The following is a 23,776-nucleotide window of genomic DNA, read 5'->3' as shown; positions in this document are numbered from 1 at the left end:
CCGAGAAGCGAAATGAGCGACGCTGAGAAGAAAGAGCGAAAAGAGTGAGTGAATTGGCGAACGAGTCTGCGGTGTTCCAGGACAATCGTCGCTCAAGAGATCAAGAGGTCAAGATGCACGATGTGTGAAGCCGACGCACCATAATCGGTGGACCCAAGTTCTTTCCAGGCTGACCAAGCTTCTTCTTTTCCGGCGATCAGATAGAAGGATGCAAGTTGCGTCGGAGCCGCAAATCAAAGACGAAAGACGAAAGACGAAAGACGAAAGACGAAAGACGAAAGACGAAAGACGAAAGACGAAAGACGAAAGACGCTGATGGGGGTCCAGTCCCGACAGATCAAGCGCCGAGACCTCGACACGTCAGCGCCTCCACTGAATCTGACTGGACACCAGGGCCCTATAAGGTCGGTTTCATCCTTGGCCCTTGTACGACTACCCGAGAGTCGCACTAAAAACAAAGAACGGGGGAAGAAAGCGATCAATTGAGCGATCAATTGAACCGCGCGTCTGTGCCGAGTCGCATCACCAGACCTGGACCAATGACAATATGTCGAGACGGTTTTGACGCCAATAGTTTCCTTTATCATGGGCCTCATCCATGAATGAGATTGATTTCATGCCTTGACATTACATTGAGATTCATTTGAAATCTTCGGCAGTTGGCGCACGCCGCAGGATCAGAACACAAGGAGGGGAAACGTATGTCAGACTCACGCGTGTGTCTTTCTTTCAAGTTTCCACTTCCTGCAGCGTCCAATGGCACTCTCGTATTGGCGCTGAGAGTGAGTCCGCAGGGTCGCACGCAGCCTGAGCTTACCATACAAGGTGAGGTGGGAGCCAGCCTAGACCAGCATCGAAGACGAGGGGTTTGTATGCACGATCGTCGAGGGGCCCTGCTTTGGTCATTCGTTCTGTCAATACAAGTGTCGCGATTCTCTTTACCATAAACATCAGCACTCGACCTCTCACGGTATCACGACCGGTAGTCCGGCCGGCATCGGTGGACGGTGACTCGGTCTGTCGCCGAATGTGGCACCTCGTCCCCTCATGAACAGGTCGCCGGCCGACGATTACGGAGGGATGCATGTCTCCTTGGCGATCGGCTGTGAACGAGTCAGACGATAAGAACATGACTTTGGTTGACCTTTCGGAATACAAGACAAAGTGCTCATCGTTAGGTTGCCCAGAAACGATCGACATGAGCATGTCGTAGAGCTGGCCAAACTGATTACCACCTTCCGCTTTCTGTCGAGTGACCCGGGCGATGGCCCAAGCATTGTCCTTCGCAAGGACACCTGGTAGGACTTACCGGTCGATAATGTGGCACGAATGGAGATGATCCCGAAAGAAGCTCCGACGGGATCAACGGTAGTTGTCGCGCCCTCCTCCCTATCGTAAGAAGGAATTCCGCAGCTTCTCCCTTGCAATTCCTAATATTCCCTTGGACGAGGAATCGTGGTGTATGTCGTGACCTTTCTCTCTCCATCCAAGTGCCAGTCAAAGCCCGGTTGGACATCAACTCCATAACTATTGACCCAATACTCACCCTACCACCCATCACGATGAAGCTACATGCACTCACTGGCCTTGCGGCCGCCGCTTTATCTCTGGTATCCGCACGGATCATCGCGCCACTTGATCCCAGAGTCGTATACGACGGTTACAGAGTCTACAGGGTGAACACCCACGCCGCCCTGGACTCGGTCGAATCCCAGATCCGCCACTTGCGCTTCGTCAACTTCAACCCGGACACCATCGACCACCTCGACCTTGCCGTCGCCCCGGACGACATCGACGCCTTTGACGCCCTCGGTCTCGACGCCGCCGTAGTGCACGAGGACCTGGGCAGGGACATCCACTCCGAGGGTCCCCTCCGGCCCTACCAGCGGAAAACCGGAAGCGCCGACCTGCCCGATCTCGAGTGGTTCGACAGCTACCACTCGTACGACGACCACCTCCGCTTCTTGGAGGACCTGCACCTCGCGTTCCCCGACAACTCCGAGCTCGTTACCGCCGGCGAGTCGCACGAGGGCCGCCCTATCCAGGGCATCCATTTCTGGGGAGAGAATGGTAAAGGTGGCCGGCCTGCCGTGTACTGGCACGCTACTGTCCACGCGCGCGAGTGGATCACAACCATGGTATGTGGGAGGGCGACCTGGTCCAAGTCGTCGAGGGTGGACGTGAAGAACGTGCCCAACGGTTAACCAAACTGCCGATGCCCAGACTGTCGAGTATCTGATGTACCAGCTCATCTCGGGCTACCTGGACGGCACCGAAGAAGTCAAGGCCATTGTGGACGCCTACGACTTTTATGTCCTCCCTGTCGTCAATCCAGATGGTATGTATACTGAGTACACCCATTCGTCGACATCGTCTCACGACAATCTCCAGGCTTCGTCCACACGCAGACCACAGACCGCTTGTGGCGCAAGAATCGCCAACCGCGCGGCGCCGAAACTTGCGTCGGGACGGACGTCAACCGCAACTGGCCTCACTTCTGGAACGTGACAGGCGGCGCCTCGGACGACCCCTGTGCCCAGACCTTCCGCGGCCTCTGCCCCGGCGATACGGCCGAGATGCGTTCCCTGGTGACCTTTACCGACGAGGTGGCCAGCGCAAACGACGACGGGATCAAGCTGTTCATCGACTGGCACAGCTACGGCCACCTCATCCTCCTGCCGTACGGCGGAAACTGCGACGCCCGCGTCGAAAACTACGAGCGTCAGATGGAGCTCGCTGCCGGCACCGCCCGGGCTGTCGAGACGGTTGCGGGGTCCAAGTACGTTGTCGGGCCTGTCTGCGATGAGCTCTATGCCGCGAGCGGCGGTAGTATGGACTACGTGTACGATGTGGCGGGTGCCGAGCTGGCGTGGGCTTACGAGCTGAGTCCCGCCGATGCTGCCGGCGGTGGTTTCGTCTTGCCTGCTGATCAGATTCTGCCTACCGTTGTTGAGAATTGGGAGGGGATGCGGTGGTTACTGGCCACCATGTAGCATGCACAAGTCTAACGTATTCTCGTCATGGTGGCCTTGAACAGCCATAGCCTACAAAGGAATGGACCGTGGTGACATTGAAGCAGCTTGATCTGGACTTTTCAAACCCTCTCGATTGAGTGGAGGTTCTCGTAGTTGAGGAGCATTCGAATAAGTTACGAGATGATGAAAAAGAAAAGAAAGAGTGATAAGAAAATGTAAGAAAACTGATAAGAAAAATGATAAGAAAAATGATAAGAAAAATGATAAGAAAAGTGGACCTGCTCAACGCCTTCTTACTAAGCAAATCCAATTAATTTTTCACCCACAATTCCGCCCCACTATCAGGGCTCGAAACCCCAATCTTTGCGACTCGCTCCAATCGAACTCTAACTCTGGTCCATTCACACCACCCAAAACTTTCCCCTCGACAGCCATCTACTAACCCTCACGACAACCGCATACCGATCAACCCAGCATCCCTCCCAGTCGACCGACAGACGACCAGACAAGATGAGCGGCCCCGCGTTGAACAAGATCGCCCACAACAGCCCTTCGCGGGCCAACCCCTCCGAGCTCGAGCAGAGCATCGCTCAGGCTCTGTACGACCTCGAGTCCAACACTGCCGACCTCAAGGTCGCCCTTCGTCCTCTGCAGATCGTCTCTGCCCGTGAGGTGAGAATTACTTGAGACAGGAAATCAAACCAGCCTGAGGACCGCCGACCCGTTCTTTTCGTTACCCTGTTCCCTCGGCACCAACCGAAGACTATCTTCCACGCGACGACCGACCCGAACTTGATCTCACGGGCGGCCAGCCGCTATGTCCTATATTTTCCTTGAGCGCGATGGCACCATGAATTCTTCTCTGGTCGATTCAATCTCTATGGGAGAAATAACATACCGCTTTGCGCTGTGGGGTCGGAGTCGCGATGGACTGGTTGTGAAGAAAAAGATTGAAGAACAAAAAGAAAAATGAAACAACCCAACAGTGGAACAGGACGGGAAGCGGTCCAAGGTTCGTCCTGGAGCTCGCACGCTGACTCTTCTGGTCTTGATTAGATCGAGGTTGGCCACGGCAGGAAGGCAATTGTCATCTTTGTCCCCGTCCCTTCCCTGCAGGGCTTCCACCGAGTCCAGCAGCGGTATGTCAACCCTCGTCGAAGCCCTTATTTGAGAAAATCAAAAGCCACGAACGCTAACAATCCTGCAGCCTCACCCGTGAGCTCGAGAAGAAGTTCTCCGAGAGGCACGTCGTCTTCCTGGCCTCGCGCCGCATCCTCCCCCGCCCCAAGCGCTCCAGCCGCGCCCGCAACACCCAGAAGCAGAAGCGCCCCTACAGCCGCACCCTGACCGCCGTCCACGACGCCATCCTCGCCGACCTCGTCTACCCCGTCGAGATTGTCGGCAAGCGCCTCCGCAGCAAGGAGGACGGCAGCAAGGTCCTCAAGGTCATCCTCGACGAGAAGGAGCGCGGCGGCGTCGACTACCGCCTCGACACCTACTCCGAGGTCTACCGCAAGCTCACCGGCCGCGGCATCACCTTTGAGTTCCCCCAGAGCGCCGCCACCGACTACTAAACGGGCAGCATGCGAGAGTTGATGGAACTAGGGATGTATTGAAACATACGGACAATTTTACTCAGGGCATGATTCCCCCCAACGCACGTCCTACCTACTACTTCCCCCGTCGAGGGGAAGAGTCGTTAGCATGGGTCGTTGACTTTGACTGGGTTGGTCACTTAAAAAGGGCTCGGGCTCCGGCGTCTAGAGATGTAGCTTGAGAATTCAGAGCAAGCTGCCAAACGTGCATTGATGATAACCATGAACATTACTTTTGTTTTCTTCTGCCCTTTAGGTTCCGCTGATTGACTGATCATGGTCCATCTCACTCTGAATGAAATGCCTCGTGATGAGTATCTATCGTAGGGTGTATCTCATGTCTCAATGGCTCTTCACATCGCATGCCATTGCATTTTCCTGTCCTTCACCATCACTCCCGAGCTATCCTGCCGAGGCCGAGAACACACCAATACGCCAGCTCCCTCTTCTCCCTAGCCTCCCTCGTCTCCCTGCTTGCAGTCGAGCTGCCCATGTCGTCCCGCGTATCGGCCTCCCACTCGACCCGCACAAACATGGGTATCTCCAGCACATCCTCGTCTTCTTTCAGGGGACTCTGGTCGGGCTCTTCCCCCCCCGGGCCCGGCGGCAAGCTATCGAGCCGCAACGACGCCGGGACGACCTCGACAATGACGCTCACCCAGTTACGGCCGCGTTCCCAGATCTTCCCCGCCTCGGGCTGCGCAGGCGCCCCATCCTCGCCCCTCCTCCGCTGCACGTCCCCGTCGTCCTTGAGCGCGTCGTCCCACATGTCCGTGTTCGCGCTAATGTCGAACTGCGGACACAGCACCGTCACCGTGCTCGCGAACCGCCCGGGCGTGGTCGCCGGCGTGGCGAGCGTCACCTTGACGGGCTCGAAAATCGGGTTCTCGAACCGGAGCACGTAGTGCGACGCGCGGTGCGGCGCGAGCCACAGTTCGCCCGGCACCGGTGGCCGCAACCCGGACGGCACGTTATGCGACTCGGGGGTGTGGAACGGCCGCACGGTGATGGTGGGGATGTAGTTGCCCGCGATGAGGCGGATGCGGAAACGCGGGTTGGAGATTTTGGACTCGGGCTTGGTGAGGATGTGGCGGCAGGCGGGGCAGCGCTTGGACCGCGTGGTGCGGAGGAGGTGGGGCACGGGCCGGAGGTCGTCGACGAAGCGGCCGGCGCGGTGGTGGTGGTGGTAGTGGTGGTGGGGGATGGTCTGCTGTGCGAGGCGTTGTTCGGCCGAGGCGGTGTCTTCGAACGTCGAGGCGCGGAGCTTCTCGATGATGGCCGAGTCGTCGAGGTCGGCTTCCTGGAAGCCTTCGTCGAGCGTGCGGGCTTCGCGCATGACGGGTAGTCGTCCGCGAGACTGCTTGTGGCTGGCGCCCTGGCCGGCGCCGGTATAGATGCTCATGATGCGCGAGAGGGAGCCGGGGGACGAAATGCCGAGGTCGGCCAGCGAGCCCAGGCCGGCGGCGGCTTGCGGGTTGGTCTCGTTGAGTTGGGACTGGTAAAAGGCCTTGAGCTGGGAGAACTGGAGCTCGGCATCGATGTCGCGGTTCTGGAGAGGGGACGAGAGGGATTCGGGGTCCGCGTCTTTCTCTCTCCGAGAGCGTTCTTTGAACGCCTTGGCGGTCAGACGCGGCTTGCCTCCGTTGGACACCTTGGTCAGCTGTTGGTAGATTCCGTTGGGCTTGTCGAACTGTATGCCAATCTCGGTGGAGCTCCAGTGGCAGTAGGAGCAGGTCAGGACGTAGGGGCCCGTCGGTTGCGCGGCATGGTCGGTGGCGAGTAGGGTCGGATCAGGAGGGGCCTCGAGACTGGTGACGACGAGGGGTCCGATGCAAATGGGACACTGGAAGCAGCTCCGCGTGCATCTGGCCGGGGTGCGAGTAAGCGTTTGTACAAATCTTCAGAGTGACCCGGGTAGGCCGGGTGAAGGTGTAGAGAAGTAGAGGCCGGAAGCCTGGCAACGCAACCGCCAACGTACCGGTTGCCCTCGGTTTTGAGGTTGCTGCTGGGTACCTCGAAAAGACAGCTGGGGCAGTAGTAGGTGACGATTTCCTCCGTCACGCAACGAGGACAGCGGATCTGATGGCAGTCCTCGCAGTACAATAGGTACTCGAGAGGAAAGAGGCTGTAATTGGCGCGAGGGGCGCGAGGATCAAAGGTGCGACCATCGTCTTCGTGTTCCGTCTTGTCGTCGGAGGTCGGGGCTGCGGACGAGGAGAAGCTGGTATCGGAACAAGGGCATTGGATGTAGGTGTAGGGAGTTAGGGATGCCATGTCTCCCGTCCTTGGAAACCCCCGCAAATCGTATGTTAGGTGGGCGGCGTGAACGACGGTGATAATCGCGTTGGGAGTTATTCGAGGTCCTCCAGACCGTGTCAAGTACAGTATGAACAGAGGTTACACTGTAAGGATGTCTTATCTTATCGCGGGCACTCTCTTATCTTATCGTCCATGTACAGTAGGTACGTACCTTATATGGTAATTGCTTGATAAGATAGATCTCGTGATCTCATGCGTTTCGTTCATGTTTCATGCTTTGTGCGTCCCTTCTTCTCTTCTTCTCGTCCTCCCTCTCTGGCGTCTCTGCTGTCATTTCCATCCAACAACCCGTTATCCTCCATCTACGTCTTGACCAGCTCGTACACGGCATGCTGATAAAGTCTGATGCATCGCTTGGAATGCAACGAGCCGTCTGTTCTGCACAAGAGCATCGCTCGCCAGTGATACAATGTCCATTTTCATCTTGCACATGCAATGCCTCAGCATTCGTGCATCCATCGAATTCCCAATCTGCGGCATTAGCTTATCTCGCCGGTGCAAAGAGAGATTCTGCAGCCATCCCTCGTCCGTGGGCCGACGAGAGATTGTCGGTATCCGTTGAGCTGCTTGGAATGTCGGAACAATGTCCCCATGGCGTTTTCCTGTCTCTCTTGTCTCTGGTCAATGGGCATCGACTCACAGACCCGGAAATTCATGACTCCAACGGAGTCGGTCGGTTATCTTCAAATCACAGGCCAGGTGTTGCGATGCCGGTTATCATCTCCCTCGTGCAGTAGAGCGACGCGTAGTTCTACTTTTCGCTTTACTCCGTCCTCGGCCCAGACGTGCTGAGCACCAAGAAAACGGATAGGGCTGTGAGACCGTCAGAACTTTCCAGACTCGCACGCCGGACTGGGCGGGAATTCGTTCTTCCCGTTGGGTTTTCTGGCCTCGACATGCTGCATCCGGTATGTTCCTGTGCGGGAGTCAAGGAAAGCCGCATCCAGCATCTTCTGTCTATGGTCTAGGAACGCTCCCGTCATGTTTCTAATTTGACTTCCATCTCAGCCCATTCTCCTGGAGCGACAAATTCGAGTGGCAGATTCCAGAACCTCCCTCCGATACCGCGCTGAGGCCTGTGTGGATGCAATCTGATTACGGACGACCTTTAGGTGATAGTTTGCAGCTGATACGAGCGCGGTACAACGTAACTGCACATGATGCCCGACAACCGAAACATGGGCCTGGCCGGGGCCCGTATGTATGCCTCGACGTTTTCGATGAAGAAACGCACTTGCGGTCCCGATAGATGACGTTCTGCAGAGTTGCACAGAAATCCTAATCAGGAGAGTCGATGATCTCTCTCGATGGAAAACTGACCACCCGGTAGCACGGATGACGTTCACTACCGAGTAATCCTTCAACCTACGGGTTGTCTCGCCGATGAGCCAAGGCCGAAGATCACCGAGAGCCCGAGTACGATGACGATGCTAATGTCCTTGCCTGGATTTACCTATGTGTACATTGGGTGGAAGTCAGTCATTGGCTCTTTTGCGATCTCTGCGGAAACGAATTCCAAGAAAGCTCTTTGGTGACGCCAAGAAGACAAGACCCAGCCCAGCGGAGACGGAGATTATCCTCGGTTCGCCAACAAGATTACGCTAAAAATCCGTCGACGAGGATCCACAGGAGCTTAGCCGAACCAGTGCAGCTCTTCTGTTGGGCTTGTGGTAATCATGACCAAGTACAACGCGAGATTAGCAGGCTGAAAGGGCATTGGCGACAGGCATGGATCTTCGGAGCATTCTCGTCCATCCGTGACCGGCGTTCTTGTCGTCGATCATGTTCAGGGCTGGTATGCTCTGGTCCCTGGCTCATACTCTCATGCCATCACTTCACAACGTCCCGGTTCCTGTCTTCACTGTTTTCAGTAACGGACCGGTATGCCCGCGTCCATCTTCACCGACTATCCTTTCGCCTTTGCATCGCATACAACGTACATCTGGTACATCTGGCGCTTATTAGGTACACGTCAGGTTGCCTGCACCGCCAACTGGCACAAATCGCGCATACGTTGTATCCGTCCCCTGTCCCTTGTGTGCCAGCTCAGTACCTGTCAGCCGCTGATGCGATGCTAATGCCCGGGACGCCGGCCTGCTTATTTCATTACAGCTCCTTTCACTAGCGCACGTCTAGTCCATCTGTGATGGCGTTACACAGTCCAGTCAAGCGACTCGAATGCCACTCAGACCTGACCTGACGCCATCGCCGCTCAGTGAACGATGAGGAAAACTACTAGACTACCACTCGAGTACTCATTAGATCGCTTCACAAGTCCGCCAAGACCGTGGACGGGGGGAATGGTATTGATGTCTCACCTGAAGCGCAGCCCGTGCCCAACAACCTTCAAACTAAGGTGAACCCGGTCATGATATAATTCACTTCTTCCCGTAGCCAGAAGGCTGATTGACTGGCTTTGATTAGCTGCATTTGGGGTTCTTTCTTTCTTTCCATTTTCTTCTCTTCGCCTCTCGTTTCGTCTTTTTTTTTTGTTTTCGAGCTTGTCAACTGGATGGGTGAGACATCCTGTCCTCGTCCCGTCCGGTATTCCGACGCATTCCTTACGCTGTAGGCCTTTGGGGCCCCTTTTTGCTTTCGTCCGACCCGGAGCCGACAGAGCGCAAGCGGCAAACCTTCCGCGAACGTACGCCGATCTATCCATCTATTCGTACTACCTATCTCACTGCCTGCGCCTTCAAATGGGGTACGACGAACGTAGTCACTGCAGTCATGTCGAGGAACCTTTACAAATCGACCTCAACATCAACCTCCAGCTGGCCCCAACGTCATTACAGGGACATTTTCCTTTTCTTTTCTTCCGTTTAAAAGGAGGCCAAAAAAAAAAGGTCTTCTTTCGCCCCTCGCCCACCAGATCATCACAGGAGACGGGAACGGGCCTGGAAATCTTCTAGTGCAAGGTCTTAGTCTTGGGGACGTCCAGGTCGACGCATCCGGCTAATCCTGTGTGGACGGTGGACCTGTATATTCGCCCTTCGTCACGGTCATCGCATCATCATCACCCACTGCCCGTCCAATCCAACCCCAGCTTTCTCGTACTCCCTATTTCTTGTCTAGGGAGCAATCACACGCACGGAACGAAAAGAAATCCTTCTTAACTGACTGGGCCCCTAACCACCTTCAACCGTCTTTCCCCCTTTCTCGTCGCGTCATCTTACAAGAGGCAGGCTCACCTCATGACGACCATGTCAATATCAAGCGCCTCCCCGGGGTTCCGGCGCCCGAGCGCGAACCAGATCCGGAATCAGAGCCAAAGTCAGAGTCATTCTCTGCCGTCTCGAGCCCATAGCTGGTCATCCCGATCACGGCGTGGCTCCTTTGTGGAAGGACGAACACCTCTGAGCACTCGGGTCAAGAAATGGGATGGTGCGGCTCGGTCGTGTACTGACTGGGATAGCTTGAGGAGGGTAAGTCCTCCCTGCTTTGCTGTCTCTTGAAGAACGTCCATCAACGTGACGTAAACTCACTAGACATCTTGCTTAGGACCCCGACCTGTGGTTTCGAGACGGCAACTGCTTTGTTCACCTGTATGGCAAAGGACAATCACGGAGAGGTGCCGCCTTCAAGGTACCCCTGGGTCCGTTGCTGGCAGCGAAATGCCATCCCCTGATCCAGCGCTTCATCGCGCCCGACGTGCTCGAAGAGTGTTCTCCCGGATCGATGCCCGGACACCACCAGTTGGACAACCTGGACTTTTGGCACAGCTCGAACCCGACGCGCCGAGTGGATCTTTTCATCCCAGCTCCCCCGGGAGCCGATAAGCGCGAGGCTTTCCTCTACCACCTCGCGGCCCGCAACCTGTTCGCATGGGTGTTCCGGAAATCCCTCGTCGGCGAATACCTGGGCTCTGCCCTGGTCGCCCTCCTCAACGTCCTGTCGGAGTTTAGGGCCCACGATGCCGACCACGTCGCCGACCTCATGGATTACCTGGAGGGGGAGGGCTACCTGGACATCGGCAACGAGCCGACCCACGCGCTGGCCGTGCTACGCCTAGCCGAGGTATTTCAGCTGCGCGATCTCTTCATCAACGCCTTTGCTCATTGTGCCGGGATGAGCGAGCACCTCTTCTCGGCCCCGGAATATCAGCTCATCAGCTCCGTCTCCAGGAAGCTGATACGGCGGGCCCGTGCCGAGATGGACCTGCGGCTAAGCAAGGCCGGCAACATGCTGCGTACATTTCTCCAAGACGAACTCTCCGAAACGTTCCTTGGTCTCCCGCCAGGCGGGAGGGCACACCTCGAACGCTTCCGCTCCTTCCTCCTCGATTTCTATTCCAACAAACTCGGATACTACCCTCCCCCTTCCACGGATACCCGCAGCACCATCTTCGAGCCCGAGATTTACCGCCTGATGCTCCACGACTTCAAGGCACTCTATGAGCTCCTCGTCGACGAGCGCTTTACCCCGGCCGAGACAACCCCGCCGCTGGCCCGGGGAAGTGTCTGCGTCATGCAGACGGTGCACTCGTTCGATCTCCGGTGTCGATACGAGTCGCTCGCCCACCCACTCCCTCTGCTGCCCGATGTTCCACCCACCCCTCCCCCGTCTCGGCGGTTTGCGTGGTTCTCCGTCATGACCAAGCAGGACAGGCAGCGCCCAGACTACCGACTCCTCTCCCAAGCGGCCCTCATCCGCGCCTCCAACCACCGCAAGCACGGCATCCTCCAGAACGATCTCGTCCAGGCGTACCGGCGGTTCGAGGAGCTTTCCGTTACACCCACCACCGGCCGTGGCGACCGCAGCGAAAAGATTGACGTCCTCGATGCCCGCAAGGTACGTTGGATCTTGGTCTACTCGGTCTACCAGGCGCTGCGCTCCTGCACCCGCATCCCGGCCGAGGTGAGCGATCGCAACGTCGAATACAATATCGCTGTATCGACCGAGAACCTGCCCCCGTGGAAGGAAGGCGAGAAGAGGACGAGGTTGGGTAGTTTCGCCCAGGCCAGGGCGGTCGACCCGCGGCCCAGCCGGGCGTCCTCGATGCCGGAACGCACCTGGAGCATCCAGGCGTCTCCTACACGGGTGATCGAGATCAAGCCGGACATTGACTACTTTGCGCTCACGCACCGACCGACCACGACGGAGCGGTCGCCACCCAGCCTCCCCGAGCGCACGCGGAGCCTGACGCGAACCCTCTCCCTCTCCCGCAGCAACACGTTCCGGCGATCCATGACCCTCTTCAGGGGCTTCCAGAAACCAGCTTCCGAACCGCCCTCCCCGACGCGACGGACGTCTCCGCCCTACCACGAAATCATGGTCCACGGCTACGGGAACGGGACGCACGCTGTCAGCGTCGACCCCGAGGACCTGGGAGTCGAATCGCCCGGCTCAGGAACCGCGGAAAGCAGGGTCTCGGCGGATTCCTACCTCACAACGCCGTCGAACGCCGAAAGCACAGCGACGACCGAAACGCCGCTCTCGTCCGTCCCCGCGAGTCCGCATCCCGGTTCTACGGCTTCTTTCTCGCCGACACTCGGCGGTCCCGAGACGACGCCCATCCTCAAGCCGATGCCGCCGACGCGCTCCCGTCACCGCGAGACGCGCTCGTACGTTGTTGGCCCGACGCTTTCCCCACCCTCGTCTCGACGGCAGGGCCTTGGGCCGGATATGGAGGGTCGCATGCAGGGGGCGATGGTTGGCGATGGCAGTGCCGAGTACACCCGCACGTACATGGCGCTGGTGGGAGAAGGGCAGCACTGCTACAAGGTCCCGCCTTCCCGGTCGCGCGCGGTGGGGTGCGGCCTGACACCGGCCTTGGAGGAGGACGAGGACATTCGGCCCGTGTGGGAGCAGTTTAACGACTTGGGGGGGTTAAAGTATCCCGGGCCTGCGCCTACCACGACGAACGCGTGAACGCGTGATTTCTTCCTGAATCCATTCCCTCTTTTTTTTTCACTGGTATTCAACCTCCCACTTTCCACCGAGTGGTATCTTCAGGCAACATCTCTCCTTTTGCATGGCTCGCCTAAACGTCATGTCGACCAGACGGCTCGACACACTCGGCCCGTCACCTACCAAATCATTTTCGTACCATTTATTCCGCTCGTTATGGTCCCGCTGGATCTGATACTCGATACCCCATCGCTCCTTAAGGTTCTCGGAGGAAATGAGCGCAGTGTTTTAGCGACTGTTTTTATTCTCGGGCGCCGTCTTTCATGCGCCGGTCGTTTATGGAAGGCAAAACAGAAGAGGAATGATAGTAATCAAAAGCACCAAATATTCAAATGAATGCCATAACTAAGGTGAGGTGCTAAAATGTCCAATATTAAGGGTCGATCAACAGCGTCCGTCGTACTTTGCGTCCGTACAGCCTATTATATGCGCCTCATTATCATCAAGACAGAGCGTACTCGTGCCATGTCTCCTCTGCGCCTGAGTGTCATGTTCTCGAGGTCGTCATTATACCCAACATTATCACACAAAATCATACAAGAAAAACGCATTACCATGTTCACCCACCTCACTCCGATTTACCCACCTCCAGAGAAAGGGTCAGCCGATCGAGAATGTCGCCGCCCAGGGAGAAAATCATGTACGTGGACCCGACAAGCCAGGCGCCGCTATTCAACGTCGTTAGTACGCTCCCGCCTCCATTTTCTTTGAGAAAACATGAACTCACTTGGGGATAATCCAAAGGAAGAAAAGGGTGAAAGCATCATTATGGCCGATATTATCAAAGTCGGCATAATACTCTCTAGCCCAGTAGAGGACGGTCTTGCTGAGGGTCATGACAGCGGCACTAAACCCCATCAGCAAGGCCAGCGCGTTCTCCCTCCCTGACGGCGACGTCGACCGGCGGGCGCCAGGCCGCATGGCGAGCCACAGGTAGGCTATGTACAGGACCGACTCGACGAGGTTGAGCAGGCCCTGGGCGGCGGTGAAGCCGTCGCGGGCGTGCCAGGCCTTGAAGCCGTAGACGCCGTCGATGGTGCCGTAGAGGGCGTAGGGGGTCCAGAGGGGCCAGTGGAGCGAGCCGCCCGGCATGGTGTGCGGGCGGAGGAGCACGTAGGCGGTGTCCCAGGCCACGAGGGGGAGGGAGATGGCCATCCAGAGGAGGGTGAGGCGGGTTGGCGTGTGTGCTGTGAGGGGAGGGCGTGATGGGGAGGGAGAAGGGGGGGCGGCGGTGGTGGTGGTTGTGGTGGGGGATTTGCGTCTGTTGCTGGCTGTGGTGCGTTGCGACTTGGGGGAGAGGAGGTCTTCTGGGTCCGGGGTGGAGGCGAGCGGCTCGGCCGTCGCGGATCGAGAGGTGGAGCGGGTTGAGACCATGATGGCGGCGATGCGATGCGATGCGATGCGATGCGATCAGTGATGCGATCAGTGATGCGCTGTAAGTGGGAGTGCGCTACGATGTTGAAGTTGTTGTGATGGGTGGAGGAAATGGGGTCAAAGGAAGCCAGGGCGAAGAAGAGGCAACCAGAAAGACATCAACGTCGTACGAAGGACACAACTGATCGTCGCGTCTTGTCGCCGTTGAACGTTGTTGGTCTTCGTCTTGTCCCTGGGATTCAGTGCAGGGAGTCCCGAATGGAGCAAGGCATACCGGGACATTAGTCAGCTTCTTAAGAGAGTATACAGTGTAAGCACTACAAAAATACTGTGTGTGCCGGTTCCCGATCCCCGCATCTCGGACAAGGACAAACCTGGGTTCCGAATACGACTCCAAGATAACAACGTTGCATTCGAATGCGGGGGAGGTATTTTCACGTCTTCCCAACTCTAATTCAACTTGGCCATAGTCCCGGATGAATTGCCCGCTGTAGTCGAACTCAATTGCTCGAATTGACTCTCTTGTCTTGTCGTCTGAACTCCGTCGCCTTTCGAAATGCGCTGTCTGCGAGCTGTACCGAATCTAACGATACCCGAGCATCCCACGGTCCATGAATTCCCCAGACAATGGGACGTCCTAGCTTCTCGATATACATCTCGTAGGTCTGCACGAAACAGTTGCCAGTGACTTGTAGTATTATGCGGCTGTCCGGGGGAGGGGAGTTCAGAGGGTCAACTGCACGACTGGACAATGTGCATAACTGGTTTCTCTGGCAATAGTCCAGACGAGAGAAACAGGGCAAGGTACAGACATGCATTCTCGAACATTATAAAGAAAAAACGGCTAACATGTGCTGGCAGTTCTCGATACAACCTATCACTGTTGTGTGTTGGGTGGTGCTGTCCATAATGCGAATACCAATTCGTCCACCGTCACGCAGTACAAACACCATCGTGGTGTTGCGGACAATACATTCAGGAAGCCCCAGAAGCTTCACTGTTGCGCCCTTTTCGGTAGGTGGTGCTGGCAGTACTGTGCTACCTCTGCCGGTTGAGGTGAATGGTCCCGTGCGGTGGCCGGCCGCGCACCTTCCACCCGTCTCTTGAGCAAGAGATTGTTGTGGAAGGCGCGCATTTGGTTGAACATGGGAAGAGCGGCCCTGCGTATATAATGCCCACTTCAACAAACACCCATCACCAATCCGAAGGCGGTGCAGTGGAATGAACTCGGGTCAAACAGACTGGCTGGTATAGGAGGGGTCACCGACAACACCGAGTTCGAATTGCGCTACGACTACCGAATTTTCGACGACACCCGACGACTCACCGACACACACCGACGACACTCCCGACGACACTCCCGACGACACACCGACGACACACCGAACCGACGACCGAAGCGAGACGACGACCAACAACATACCGACGACACCGAACAGAGCGACAGAGATGTAGGGATATACGGCACCGAGTCCCGAACTCTTTTTTACTTCTCTAAACTTGCTTTTTGTTTACTACACTAATCCTACAATGCTATATCTAGTCAGATAAATAAACAAAGGACGATACAAGTTTATTTTAAATGTAATACCTTTAATATCTTTCGATATTATTTAATTATAAAGGACTTGTTTATCTATATACAAAGTACACTATATGCACTACCTACTTTGGCATTACGATACTACCATGCTTTTCTAGAGACGTAGTATAAACTTAAGAGGCCAGGATCTACGACGGCTTGTTATTAAATGGCTCCTTCACGGTTATACAGTAACATCAGGTGATTATAGAACGGTCATCACTAGAATCAGGTCTCCCTGGTATATTGCTCATAACGTCATTCTCTATTCAAAATCCAAGTCCCAAACCCACTCCTTTACCGGCACACGTAGCCACCGTCAATGATGAGATCGGCACCGGTGGTGTAGGTGCTGGCGTCGCTGACGAGGTAGACATAGGCGCCCTTGAGCTCCTTGGCGTCGCCGTGGCGGCCCATGGGGATCATGGAGAGCCAGAGGTCCTGGGTCTCCTTGCCGACAAAGTCGGAGAGGCCGGTGTCGATGTAGCCGGGGGAGATGGAGTTGACGCGGGCAAAGTCGCGCCACTCGTTGGCGAGGGAGCGGGCCATGTGGATGCAGCCGGCCTTGGCGACGTTGTACGAGGTCTGCTCCTGGGGGTAGTTGGCGATGTGGCCGGACATGGACGAGGTGATGACGAAGGAGCCGGTGCCGCGCTCGCGGAAGTGTGCGCCGACGGCCTTGGCGCAGTAGGCGACGCCGTTGAGGTCGATCTGGATGATGCGGTCCCAGTCGTCCTTGGAGCCGTCGATGACGCCCGCGTCGGCGGTGGCACCGGCGCTAGACGTGTCAGCGTTCTTGGGACTCGAGAAGGGGATGTGAGAGGAGTCAGGGGACCTACTTGGCAATAAAGGCATCAATCTTGCCAAAGTCGGCAATCACGTCCTTGACGAGGGTCTCGACAGAGTCGTAGTCGGCCACGTTGCACTTGTAGGCCTTGGCCTTGACGCCGTACTCCTTCTCGAGCTCGGCCACGTTGTTGTCGGCGCCCTCCTTGCGGGACGAGTAGGTGATGGCGACGTCGGCGCCCATCTCGGCACAGCCGCGAGCGGCCTCAATGCCCATGCCGCGAGGGCCGGACGCGCCGGTGATGACGACGACCTTGCCCTTCAGGGAGAAGAGGTCAAGGAGGCGGGTGGCCTTGGGGATTTCGATGGGCATCTTGGGCGAGGTGGCTGAGTCGAAGTTGGAGCGGGCGAGGAAGTGGACGATGGATGGAATGACGAGGAATTGGGAAAGGGGAGGTGAAGAACGAAAGAGGGGAAAAGGTAAAGAAGAAAAAAAGAAAAGAAAAGAAAATCTAGCTTTTGTAACCGTCTCGTCAATCCAGGTACCTACTCGAGTCAAAGTCAGGGTGGGGGATCAGGCTTGGAAGAGCCGAGAGGGAAGCAGCAACCCAACAACCCCGCCTTGCGGACATGTACACATTATTCACATGTACACTCTTCTTGTAACTATTCGTGGCATAACATAGACTATATACACGCCAGTGACAACAAACGCCGGACTGCTACGCAGGTGCCCCTCCAGATCTACACACTGCCCCTCCTCTGCCCTCTGGGCGTTCCGAGTTTCTCCCTCTATCCCCACGGCGTCCCCACCACGCTGGAGTGGTCTGCCCCGCCGACGTCATAGTACAGGAGGTACGGCGGGACTGTTCCCAATTATACGACGCTACGTAAGTAATGAATTCTCTATCCGCACCAACCGCTGCGCCATGTCGTTGAGAAGAAATAGAAAGCAATAAGATAAAGAAGTAAAAATAATTAGGACAATCGCGTTGTAAGGTTGGACGTTCATTGTACAGTGATAAAGTATAAGTGAAGAGTAGGTACAGTAAGTCGACATAAATGTCGAGTAAATGTACATACCTACGCCGGGTTCTTGGCGTGGAGTGGTAAGTACAATTGCTCGACAGTTTTGTCTCGTCACTGTAACGCGCATAGGTGTCTACGTAAGAAACTGCTCGTCATTAATGCTTACCCACTATATATTGTGGCCTCTTTATATTCCGACCCGAGAGACCCTGGGGATCCTACTATACAGTGGAGCTATATACTGTAGACACTGCCCCTGAAGAGCTACAGAGTACCTGCTGCCTCTTTCCGTCTCGGTTGCAGCTCAAAATGAAACTCCTTACAAGACGGCCATTGCTTCCATCGACCGAAAAGCTGCCCATTTTCCAGCAGAATCTCCCGTAATAACTCACTCCGATCCTCAACAGCAGCAGGCCACCCGTCTTGCCGCTTATGCGTATACGGCTCCATGACCATCAACGCTTGTCGAATCCACTCCTCGGCCTTGCTCTCATCGATCCTACCCGTCTCTACTATCCGTCACTTCAGATCGTGTATCGATGCCTCCCTCTCGCTCTCCGTCTGAAACGCCGCACGTATCACCGCTAAGAATATATGCGATCGCGTTGCATAGTCCAGATTGCCTAGACTGGCATCGACGCCCTCCGTTTCTTTCACCGCAACAGCGGTTAGAAACAGAATATCCTCTTCACTCCCGAGTTCCGGGTCCCACCCCATCATCCATGCCATAGCACCTGGTCCCGCGCCGTCCGGCCACCCACACCAGTTCACCTCGCTCTTGCGCGTCCCATCCAAATCCGGCTCGAGGGCCGGCACAACGCCAACCGAATCCTTCCATCGTTCCGGCGAGTAGTGCGCTTCCCATGCCCAAGTATCATAGATACCTTGAACGATAAGATAGCCGAATCGGTTATAGTCCCATCCCGCCGAGGGAGCCCACGAGGGGGCGGGCTCTCCCATGCGCTCAGCTTTGAGCCAGAAGCAGGCTTGCGTCTCCGAGTATGGTTGGACGCTTGGATAATCCTCCCGCAGGCGCGAGATGGTCTCCTGGAGGGTGGAGAGGGCTATCTCTTTCATGGTTTCGACGGAGAGGGTCGGTTGTCTAAGCTGAGTCCGCTTAACGTTGTGTGCCCAGCGGGGGAGTTTGGTGAAGTGGCCGCCGCGTCCCTTTGGCCGTGGCATCCCGAGCGGGTCGCCCGAGTCTGGCACGTCTAGTAGGTCAGGGAGGCGGTAGAAGCGAGCCGAGGCTTCCTGTCTAAGAAACGCCAGCGAGTAGTACTGCTTCCAGGCGTCCGGGCTGAACAAGTGGTGGTGCTGGTCATACACTTTCTCCCAGTCATCTTCAGATGGAAAGATGGCTTTATCCTCGTCGGTACAGCGGTAGATGCCGGCTGCCATCTGGGCTAGGTAAAATATGTCCAGCGTACTGTTTCAATTATCAGCTTGAGTTCTCTTCCTCGCCAAGGCAGGCAACAGGGCAGCCTCTACTTGAAAGTTGGGGTCTCACCGATTAAACTTCAAATCTCCCTGGCCAAATGTCCACCCATACTCGTGAAGCTTCTCAACGACAGAGAACACTCCATGATCTATTTGGAACGCGCCGTAGATGGCTTTATTAACCAGATAGGTAAAAGCGACTCGTAATGCTCGTTCATGGCTGTCAACCGGAATCTCCCTATTTTTGACCTTTGCGAGAAATTCTTTGCCACTCATAGAGCTCATGGTACTGGTCGTCTTCTGTATACGGAGTGTGAGCGGTGTAAGCTCGTGGTGTTGGAAGCAGGCAGCCTCCCCATTATAAAGAACGGAGGACATCTCACGCCGTACCTGTACAACAGGATAACAGTGCGAACTACATCGTAGGTAGGCAAAATGAATGATTGGTGAACCATGCCCATACCATGGTACAGTCACTCGACACAAATGTCGAGCAAATGTATGCCTATTGGCGTGGAGTTGTAAGTATATTTATTGGCTCGACAGTTTTGTCTCGTCACTGTACTCTCACTAGGAGTATAAATCACGTGACCGTTCTAGTCACCAGTATATACCAGGTAATACGTTGTTATACTCAGTATAGTTCCCTTGGTTAGGTTGCTTATCATCCTCAGATTGACGCGCACTGTACACAAGATGGCTGCCTGGAATATCGCCGGGTCCTATAGGGCGGCATACTTTCAACCTCCAATAACTAAACCAACAGCGGCGAGCTGCGCGTTGGCCTCGGTGCCCCTTTATCCAAACGTCTCCAGTGGCTATAATCGCGCGAGGGACCAACCCCTGAATCTTAGGTCCACCCCGACCAAGGAACCCTCATCGCCGACCCATAAATAAAATAAAATACCGCTATTTACCCCTTTGTGGCGCATTATCCTCGAGTCTTCGTACAGTAAAACACACCTTGGCCTTGGCTTGCACACATGCTGCAGCGTGCCCTGCATATGCCCAGCCCACACTGCAGGTCGGTTGGCTGGCTGATTTCCGGCTGAGTTGCGGTCACCCGAATAGACCCTGGGGTTACAGGTCGACACCACACTTTACTAATTCCACTGCTGAGGGCACGGAAAGCGGCGCTTGACCATGCAGAGCAACAGCTTCCGTGACTCCGGTCCAACCGGGGTGTCCGGACGTTTACCGGTCTCCCCATGTTCTGTGCATTGTGTTGTATTGTTCATGCCCTTCTATCATGCGTCGAATGGCGAGAAGGATAATAATACTCGGAGGTCGAACTAGCCAAGTCCGCTGTTCTCATCCCTATCCAATCCAACAGCTATAGCATCTGTCCTAACCTGTCCATCTTTCGACGCAGAGCGAGTAGATGGACCTCTACCACCAGTGCTCACCGCCCCCTCCGCCTCCTCACCGCGTCCTCCACGAGACCCACCGCCTCAGCAATCACATCCTCCCCCTTCCGCCACGTATACAGCGCGACCCCCTGCGCCGCCAGCGCCTCATGGGCTCGCTGCAACCGCCGCAACCACACCTCGACCTTTTTGTTCTGCGAGCTCGCGCCGCCGAGCGGGGGCGAGCCCCCGGGAGACACGCCCGACGACCGCGACGACGCAAACGACGGCGTCGAAGACGGCTGCCGTGCCTCGTAGTCGTCGGCCTCGCGCCGCCGAGGGGGTGGCGGCGGGGGCAGTGGCTTGCTTCTGTTCAGTCTTGGCTGGACGGGGTCATCGTCGCTCGTCTGAGATGTGGCCGGCTGCTGGGACGTGTTTTGTGTCTGAGAGAGGGGGTGTGACCGGGCCTGGCCGCCGGGTGGTTTCCTGGGAATCGCAGGCGGCGGAACGCCCTTGGAATTGACCCGTTTCAAATCCACCCCCAGACCGATGCCTTCCCGGTTGAGCTGCTCCGTGGATGGCGCGCTCCGTAGCGATGCAGGTTTTGCTGGCCGCGGCGGGGGCGCTGTCCTCTTGACGAGGAGATCGCCAGTACTGGCCGTGTGCCAGGGGGGTTGTAGTGATTCTAGTTGGGAGAGCGTAGTGGTACCCTTGTGATGAGGACCTCGCGTCGTCTCGGGCTCCTCGGAAAAATCGATTAAATCGCCCATAACGGGCCCGGCCGGTTTGGGCGCTACCCGTGGCGGAAGGCTTGGACGGCTGTGTACCGCATCCCTGGCGTCTCGAACGACTGGCTTCGGGCGAGCGTCCCCCGGGTGAAAGGACGAGTCGAAATAGCCCGTCTCCTCAGGCGTCGTCACGTCTCGGATGAAGATGGCCAGGATGCGACCCGGGTGTTCCAGGGCCAACTCCGTATAGACCTCGAGATCGGCCTCTCCGCTGTCGCCCACGAGCAAGAATTGGCGGTTCGGAAAGTCCCTGAGCAGCCGATTCAGCGTGCCGCGTTTCCGCTCGGCCACGGGCTCGAAGATGCCCTGCAACATGCCGCTGTACTGCTTGAGATGGAGCGAGCCCGGCGGCAGGCTGGCGATCATAAAGTAGCTGGCCAGGACGGGGAACAGCTGCCAGGGGCTGTTGGAGCAGTAGTGGAAGGCGACGCCCATGGCGTGCATCTTGTTGTACCACTCCCGGACGCCGTCGATGGTCAGGTCGTGCAGGTCGCGGACAAAGGTGTTTCGGAAGATCTCCTTGGCGCCGAGCGAGATGTTGGACCGCTTGACCGTGTCGTCAATGTCGCTGATCAGGCTGATGCCGTACGGCTCGATGAGCTTGACGTCCTGCGTGGCCGAGAGCTTCTCGTTGACCAGCACGCGCACCTGCGTGGGGATAAAGTCCAGCGGCGCGCGCATGACGAACTGGCCGGCGTCGTTGGTCTGCACGGTGCGCGACGCCGACTGCTCGTCGTTGTAGAAGAAGACGGTGACGGGGAGGTTGACCAGGGGTGTGGTCAGGAACGGCGCAATCCGGGCCATCAGGTTGGCGTTGGCGACGGCGAGTTCGACATTGTTCATGTCGCGTATTGCCGCCTCGTCTTCCGGCCGCGCTGCTTCTGCTGCTGCTGCTTCTGCTGCGGCGGATATGGCGGCGAGGTTGGGGCTTCTGGATAGCCGTCGAGGGGTGAGGTCGCCATAGCGGTCCTCGCCGGCCCATCTGCCGCCGTCGGGCGGTTCGCTGTAGCCACCTTGGTTTGCCACCCGCTTCTCTTCCTGTCCCTTTAATTCGATTTCGGCCGCCTTTTCGGCAATGTTCTCTCGCTCTCTCCTCTCCTCGCGCGACAGGTCGTGGTAGGCGTGGCCGGCATTTCCTCCGGCGGCTTGCGGCGGCTGCGGGGCGGGAATGCCGCTGAGCTGGCGCGCGAGGCCGAGCAAGACGCGGTTCCGCCTCGTCATGGGACCCCTATGCGGGGAGTAGACCCATCCCCGGACGTCGACGTCGACGATGGCCTTTTCGTCCTGGTCTTTTTCCCACTGCCTGCGCCAGTACTCCTCGTCCCGAAGACTGCCCTGGGATGTCGGGGTCGGGTTCTCGTCTTCGGGCACGAGGCTCCAGTCGCGTTTGACGTGGCGTTTCGCATACGAAGGGAATATGACTAGTTGGTCGTCTCCACCGGTGGTAATGGCGACGTCGGGGAAGGCGCTGGGGATGGATGTCCTGGAGTGCGGGTCGTCGAAACCCGAGTCCCCGGCACGGGGGATATGGGCATAGCCTTCTTTGATTTCGTTTACGGCAGAGGCGCTGGCTCGGTAGACGTTGTTGGCCATGGCGGCAATCTTCCTGCGACGGTAACCCCTCTCGCCAGCGGCCGGCGGGGGCCCGGGGGCCGTGGCACTGTCCACGTATGCAGCTCTACCACGACCGCCGCCGCCGCCGCCAAAGCCAGGCATGGTGTGGGACATGTTCAGGGAGGCGCCGGGCCCCGCCCTCGCATTTCCAGAATGTCGGTTTGATGGCGCGGGAGGGCCCAACCACAGGCGGCGGCCTCGACGGGCGACGAGCGAGAGGGCGCCGACTACACCAATGGACTTTGTATTCCGCGCGCGCCTCTGCTGGCGGTGGACAATATAGCGGTAGACGCGCGATTGCAGGCCGTGCTTGTAGTAGGGTAGGGTATCGAGGTGGAAGCTGATGACCCTCTCACGGTAGCGAAGATGGAGGTGGTCGCGGAAGCGTTTGGCAAGGAGAAGTCGGAGAGGATTCAGACGACTCAGCGGGTGTTGGTTCGGACGTGGAGATGGCGGGAAGAGGGACCGCCAACGCCTGAAGGGTGCCAGATTGTCGGTATCGAGGGGGTGAATGGACGATGGTCCGTTGGTTGGGGATGCTTAGAACGTGTGCTTGTTGGGCTGTTGTGCGTATCTGTTAGCCTTCTATTGTTTGCTTGTTTCGATTAACGAGTGGACCGGGGAATGGACCGGGGAAATGAATTGATATTGATGATGGAAATGAAGTACTTGATGGTAATGAGGGTGCTGGATAGAAAAGATGGTGATGTCGTCTTCTGACCGTCTCGGCATCCCGACTCCTCCACGGGCTACGAATGATGGCGATTGGATTAGGACTGAGCTAGGCACATGACTGGGCCAGAGAAAGTAAAGTGAGAAATCTAATACGAGTCGAGGGTTGTTGAAGTTGGAGATGGGGAAACTTTGAGACCACGAGGCGACGAGGCGTGACGGAGGGCAAATGTTGGCGTGGGTGGAAGCTCGTGACACTGAAGACAAGGAAGGAAGGGTACAAAGTACGCGCTACCGACTTGGAATCTTGGGCGTCATAGGCGCAACTGTTGTACTTGCTGTGCCGAAT

At 56.8% G+C, this 23,776-nt stretch overlaps 14 protein-coding genes across 14 annotated transcripts; 7 read left to right on the top strand and 7 right to left on the bottom strand.

Annotated features, from left to right (window-relative positions):
- Positions 1-559: 559 nt before the first annotated feature.
- On the bottom strand, positions 560-1,147 carry ACRALDRAFT_2061318 (uncharacterized protein). Its single transcript, XM_071021967.1, has one exon. It carries the CDS (start codon positions 1,129-1,131, stop codon positions 814-816), a length of 318 nt encoding a protein of 105 aa, XP_070871952.1. The 5' UTR covers positions 1,132-1,147; the 3' UTR covers positions 560-813.
- A 282-nt stretch (positions 1,148-1,429) lies between these two features.
- Positions 1,430-3,203, top strand: ACRALDRAFT_1065910 (uncharacterized protein). Its single transcript, XM_071017244.1, has 3 exons — positions 1,430-2,138; positions 2,224-2,338; positions 2,392-3,203. The coding sequence occupies exons 1-3, from the start codon at positions 1,563-1,565 to the stop codon at positions 2,991-2,993; spliced, it is 1,293 nt and encodes a 430-aa protein (XP_070871951.1). The 5' UTR covers positions 1,430-1,562; the 3' UTR covers positions 2,994-3,203.
- A 282-nt stretch (positions 3,204-3,485) lies between these two features.
- On the top strand, positions 3,486-4,549 carry ACRALDRAFT_1058659 (40S ribosomal protein eS7; the record flags this gene model as incomplete). The annotated part of the gene is made up of 3 exons (XM_071015949.1): positions 3,486-3,647; positions 4,032-4,114; positions 4,183-4,549. 3 exons carry the CDS (start codon positions 3,486-3,488, stop codon positions 4,547-4,549), a joined length of 612 nt encoding a protein of 203 aa, XP_070871950.1.
- A 412-nt stretch (positions 4,550-4,961) lies between these two features.
- On the bottom strand, positions 4,962-6,844 carry ACRALDRAFT_1072714 (uncharacterized protein; the record flags this gene model as incomplete). Its single annotated transcript, XM_071018013.1, has 2 exons — positions 4,962-6,435; positions 6,549-6,844. The coding sequence occupies 2 exons, from the start codon at positions 6,842-6,844 to the stop codon at positions 4,962-4,964; spliced, it is 1,770 nt and encodes a 589-aa protein (XP_070871949.1).
- Positions 6,845-7,005: 161 nt separating this feature from the next.
- ACRALDRAFT_1065908 (uncharacterized protein) lies at positions 7,006-7,642 on the top strand. The gene has a single exon (XM_071017243.1). The coding sequence runs from the start codon at positions 7,102-7,104 to the stop codon at positions 7,624-7,626; it is 525 nt and encodes a 174-aa protein (XP_070871948.1). The 5' UTR covers positions 7,006-7,101; the 3' UTR covers positions 7,627-7,642.
- A 1,092-nt stretch (positions 7,643-8,734) lies between these two features.
- Positions 8,735-9,237, top strand: ACRALDRAFT_1065907 (uncharacterized protein). The gene has a single exon (XM_071017242.1). It carries the CDS (start codon positions 8,773-8,775, stop codon positions 8,965-8,967), a length of 195 nt encoding a protein of 64 aa, XP_070871947.1. The 5' UTR covers positions 8,735-8,772; the 3' UTR covers positions 8,968-9,237.
- A 954-nt stretch (positions 9,238-10,191) lies between these two features.
- On the top strand, positions 10,192-12,214 carry ACRALDRAFT_2067010 (uncharacterized protein; the record flags this gene model as incomplete). The annotated part of the gene is made up of 2 exons (XM_071022096.1): positions 10,192-10,314; positions 10,391-12,214. Coding segments are annotated over 2 exons (1,947 nt in total), but the record flags the coding sequence as incomplete, so codon positions are not given.
- A 1,153-nt stretch (positions 12,215-13,367) lies between these two features.
- On the bottom strand, positions 13,368-13,954 carry ACRALDRAFT_1036585 (uncharacterized protein; the record flags this gene model as incomplete). The annotated part of the gene is made up of 2 exons (XM_071015029.1): positions 13,368-13,467; positions 13,527-13,954. The coding sequence occupies 2 exons, from the start codon at positions 13,952-13,954 to the stop codon at positions 13,368-13,370; spliced, it is 528 nt and encodes a 175-aa protein (XP_070871945.1).
- A 670-nt stretch (positions 13,955-14,624) lies between these two features.
- Positions 14,625-15,628, top strand: ACRALDRAFT_1095187 (uncharacterized protein; the record flags this gene model as incomplete). Its single annotated transcript, XM_071019766.1, has 3 exons — positions 14,625-14,977; positions 15,035-15,389; positions 15,428-15,628. Exons 2-3 carry the CDS (start codon positions 15,234-15,236, stop codon positions 15,626-15,628), a joined length of 357 nt encoding a protein of 118 aa, XP_070871944.1. The 5' UTR covers positions 14,625-14,977; positions 15,035-15,233.
- Positions 14,626-15,812, bottom strand: ACRALDRAFT_1065904 (uncharacterized protein). Its single transcript, XM_071017241.1, has 2 exons — positions 15,035-15,812; positions 14,626-14,977 (listed from the first exon to the last, which is right to left on the bottom strand). The coding sequence occupies exons 1-2, from the start codon at positions 15,124-15,126 to the stop codon at positions 14,674-14,676; spliced, it is 396 nt and encodes a 131-aa protein (XP_070871943.1). The 5' UTR covers positions 15,127-15,812; the 3' UTR covers positions 14,626-14,673.
- A 122-nt stretch (positions 15,813-15,934) lies between these two features.
- On the bottom strand, positions 15,935-17,169 carry ACRALDRAFT_1065903 (uncharacterized protein). The gene is made up of 2 exons (XM_071017240.1): positions 16,595-17,169; positions 15,935-16,533 (listed from the first exon to the last, which is right to left on the bottom strand). The coding sequence occupies exons 1-2, from the start codon at positions 16,912-16,914 to the stop codon at positions 16,053-16,055; spliced, it is 801 nt and encodes a 266-aa protein (XP_070871942.1). The 5' UTR covers positions 16,915-17,169; the 3' UTR covers positions 15,935-16,052.
- Positions 17,170-17,705: 536 nt separating this feature from the next.
- Positions 17,706-19,307, bottom strand: ACRALDRAFT_1077976 (uncharacterized protein). The gene is made up of 2 exons (XM_071018714.1): positions 19,078-19,307; positions 17,706-18,996 (listed from the first exon to the last, which is right to left on the bottom strand). Exons 1-2 carry the CDS (start codon positions 19,290-19,292, stop codon positions 18,090-18,092), a joined length of 1,122 nt encoding a protein of 373 aa, XP_070871941.1. The 5' UTR covers positions 19,293-19,307; the 3' UTR covers positions 17,706-18,089.
- A 321-nt stretch (positions 19,308-19,628) lies between these two features.
- Positions 19,629-20,104, top strand: ACRALDRAFT_2037594 (uncharacterized protein; the record flags this gene model as incomplete). Its single annotated transcript, XM_071020837.1, has 1 exon — positions 19,629-20,104. A coding segment is annotated over exon 1 (158 nt), but the record flags the coding sequence as incomplete, so codon positions are not given.
- A 61-nt stretch (positions 20,105-20,165) lies between these two features.
- On the bottom strand, positions 20,166-23,596 carry ACRALDRAFT_1083457 (uncharacterized protein). The gene is made up of 2 exons (XM_071019451.1): positions 23,425-23,596; positions 20,166-23,316 (listed from the first exon to the last, which is right to left on the bottom strand). The coding sequence occupies exon 2, from the start codon at positions 22,867-22,869 to the stop codon at positions 20,410-20,412; it is 2,460 nt and encodes an 819-aa protein (XP_070871939.1). The 5' UTR covers positions 22,870-23,316; positions 23,425-23,596; the 3' UTR covers positions 20,166-20,409.
- Positions 23,597-23,776: the final 180 nt, after the last annotated feature.

The sequence above is a fragment of the Sodiomyces alcalophilus genome (genome assembly GCF_042370955.1).
Source record: "Sodiomyces alcalophilus JCM 7366 unplaced genomic scaffold ACRALscaffold_8, whole genome shotgun sequence".
In the NCBI taxonomy this organism is placed as follows: Eukaryota; Fungi; Ascomycota; class Sordariomycetes; order Glomerellales; family Plectosphaerellaceae; genus Sodiomyces; species Sodiomyces alcalophilus.
Note: the sequence above shows the minus strand (reverse complement) of the source record. Positions and strands in the feature narration are given on the sequence as shown.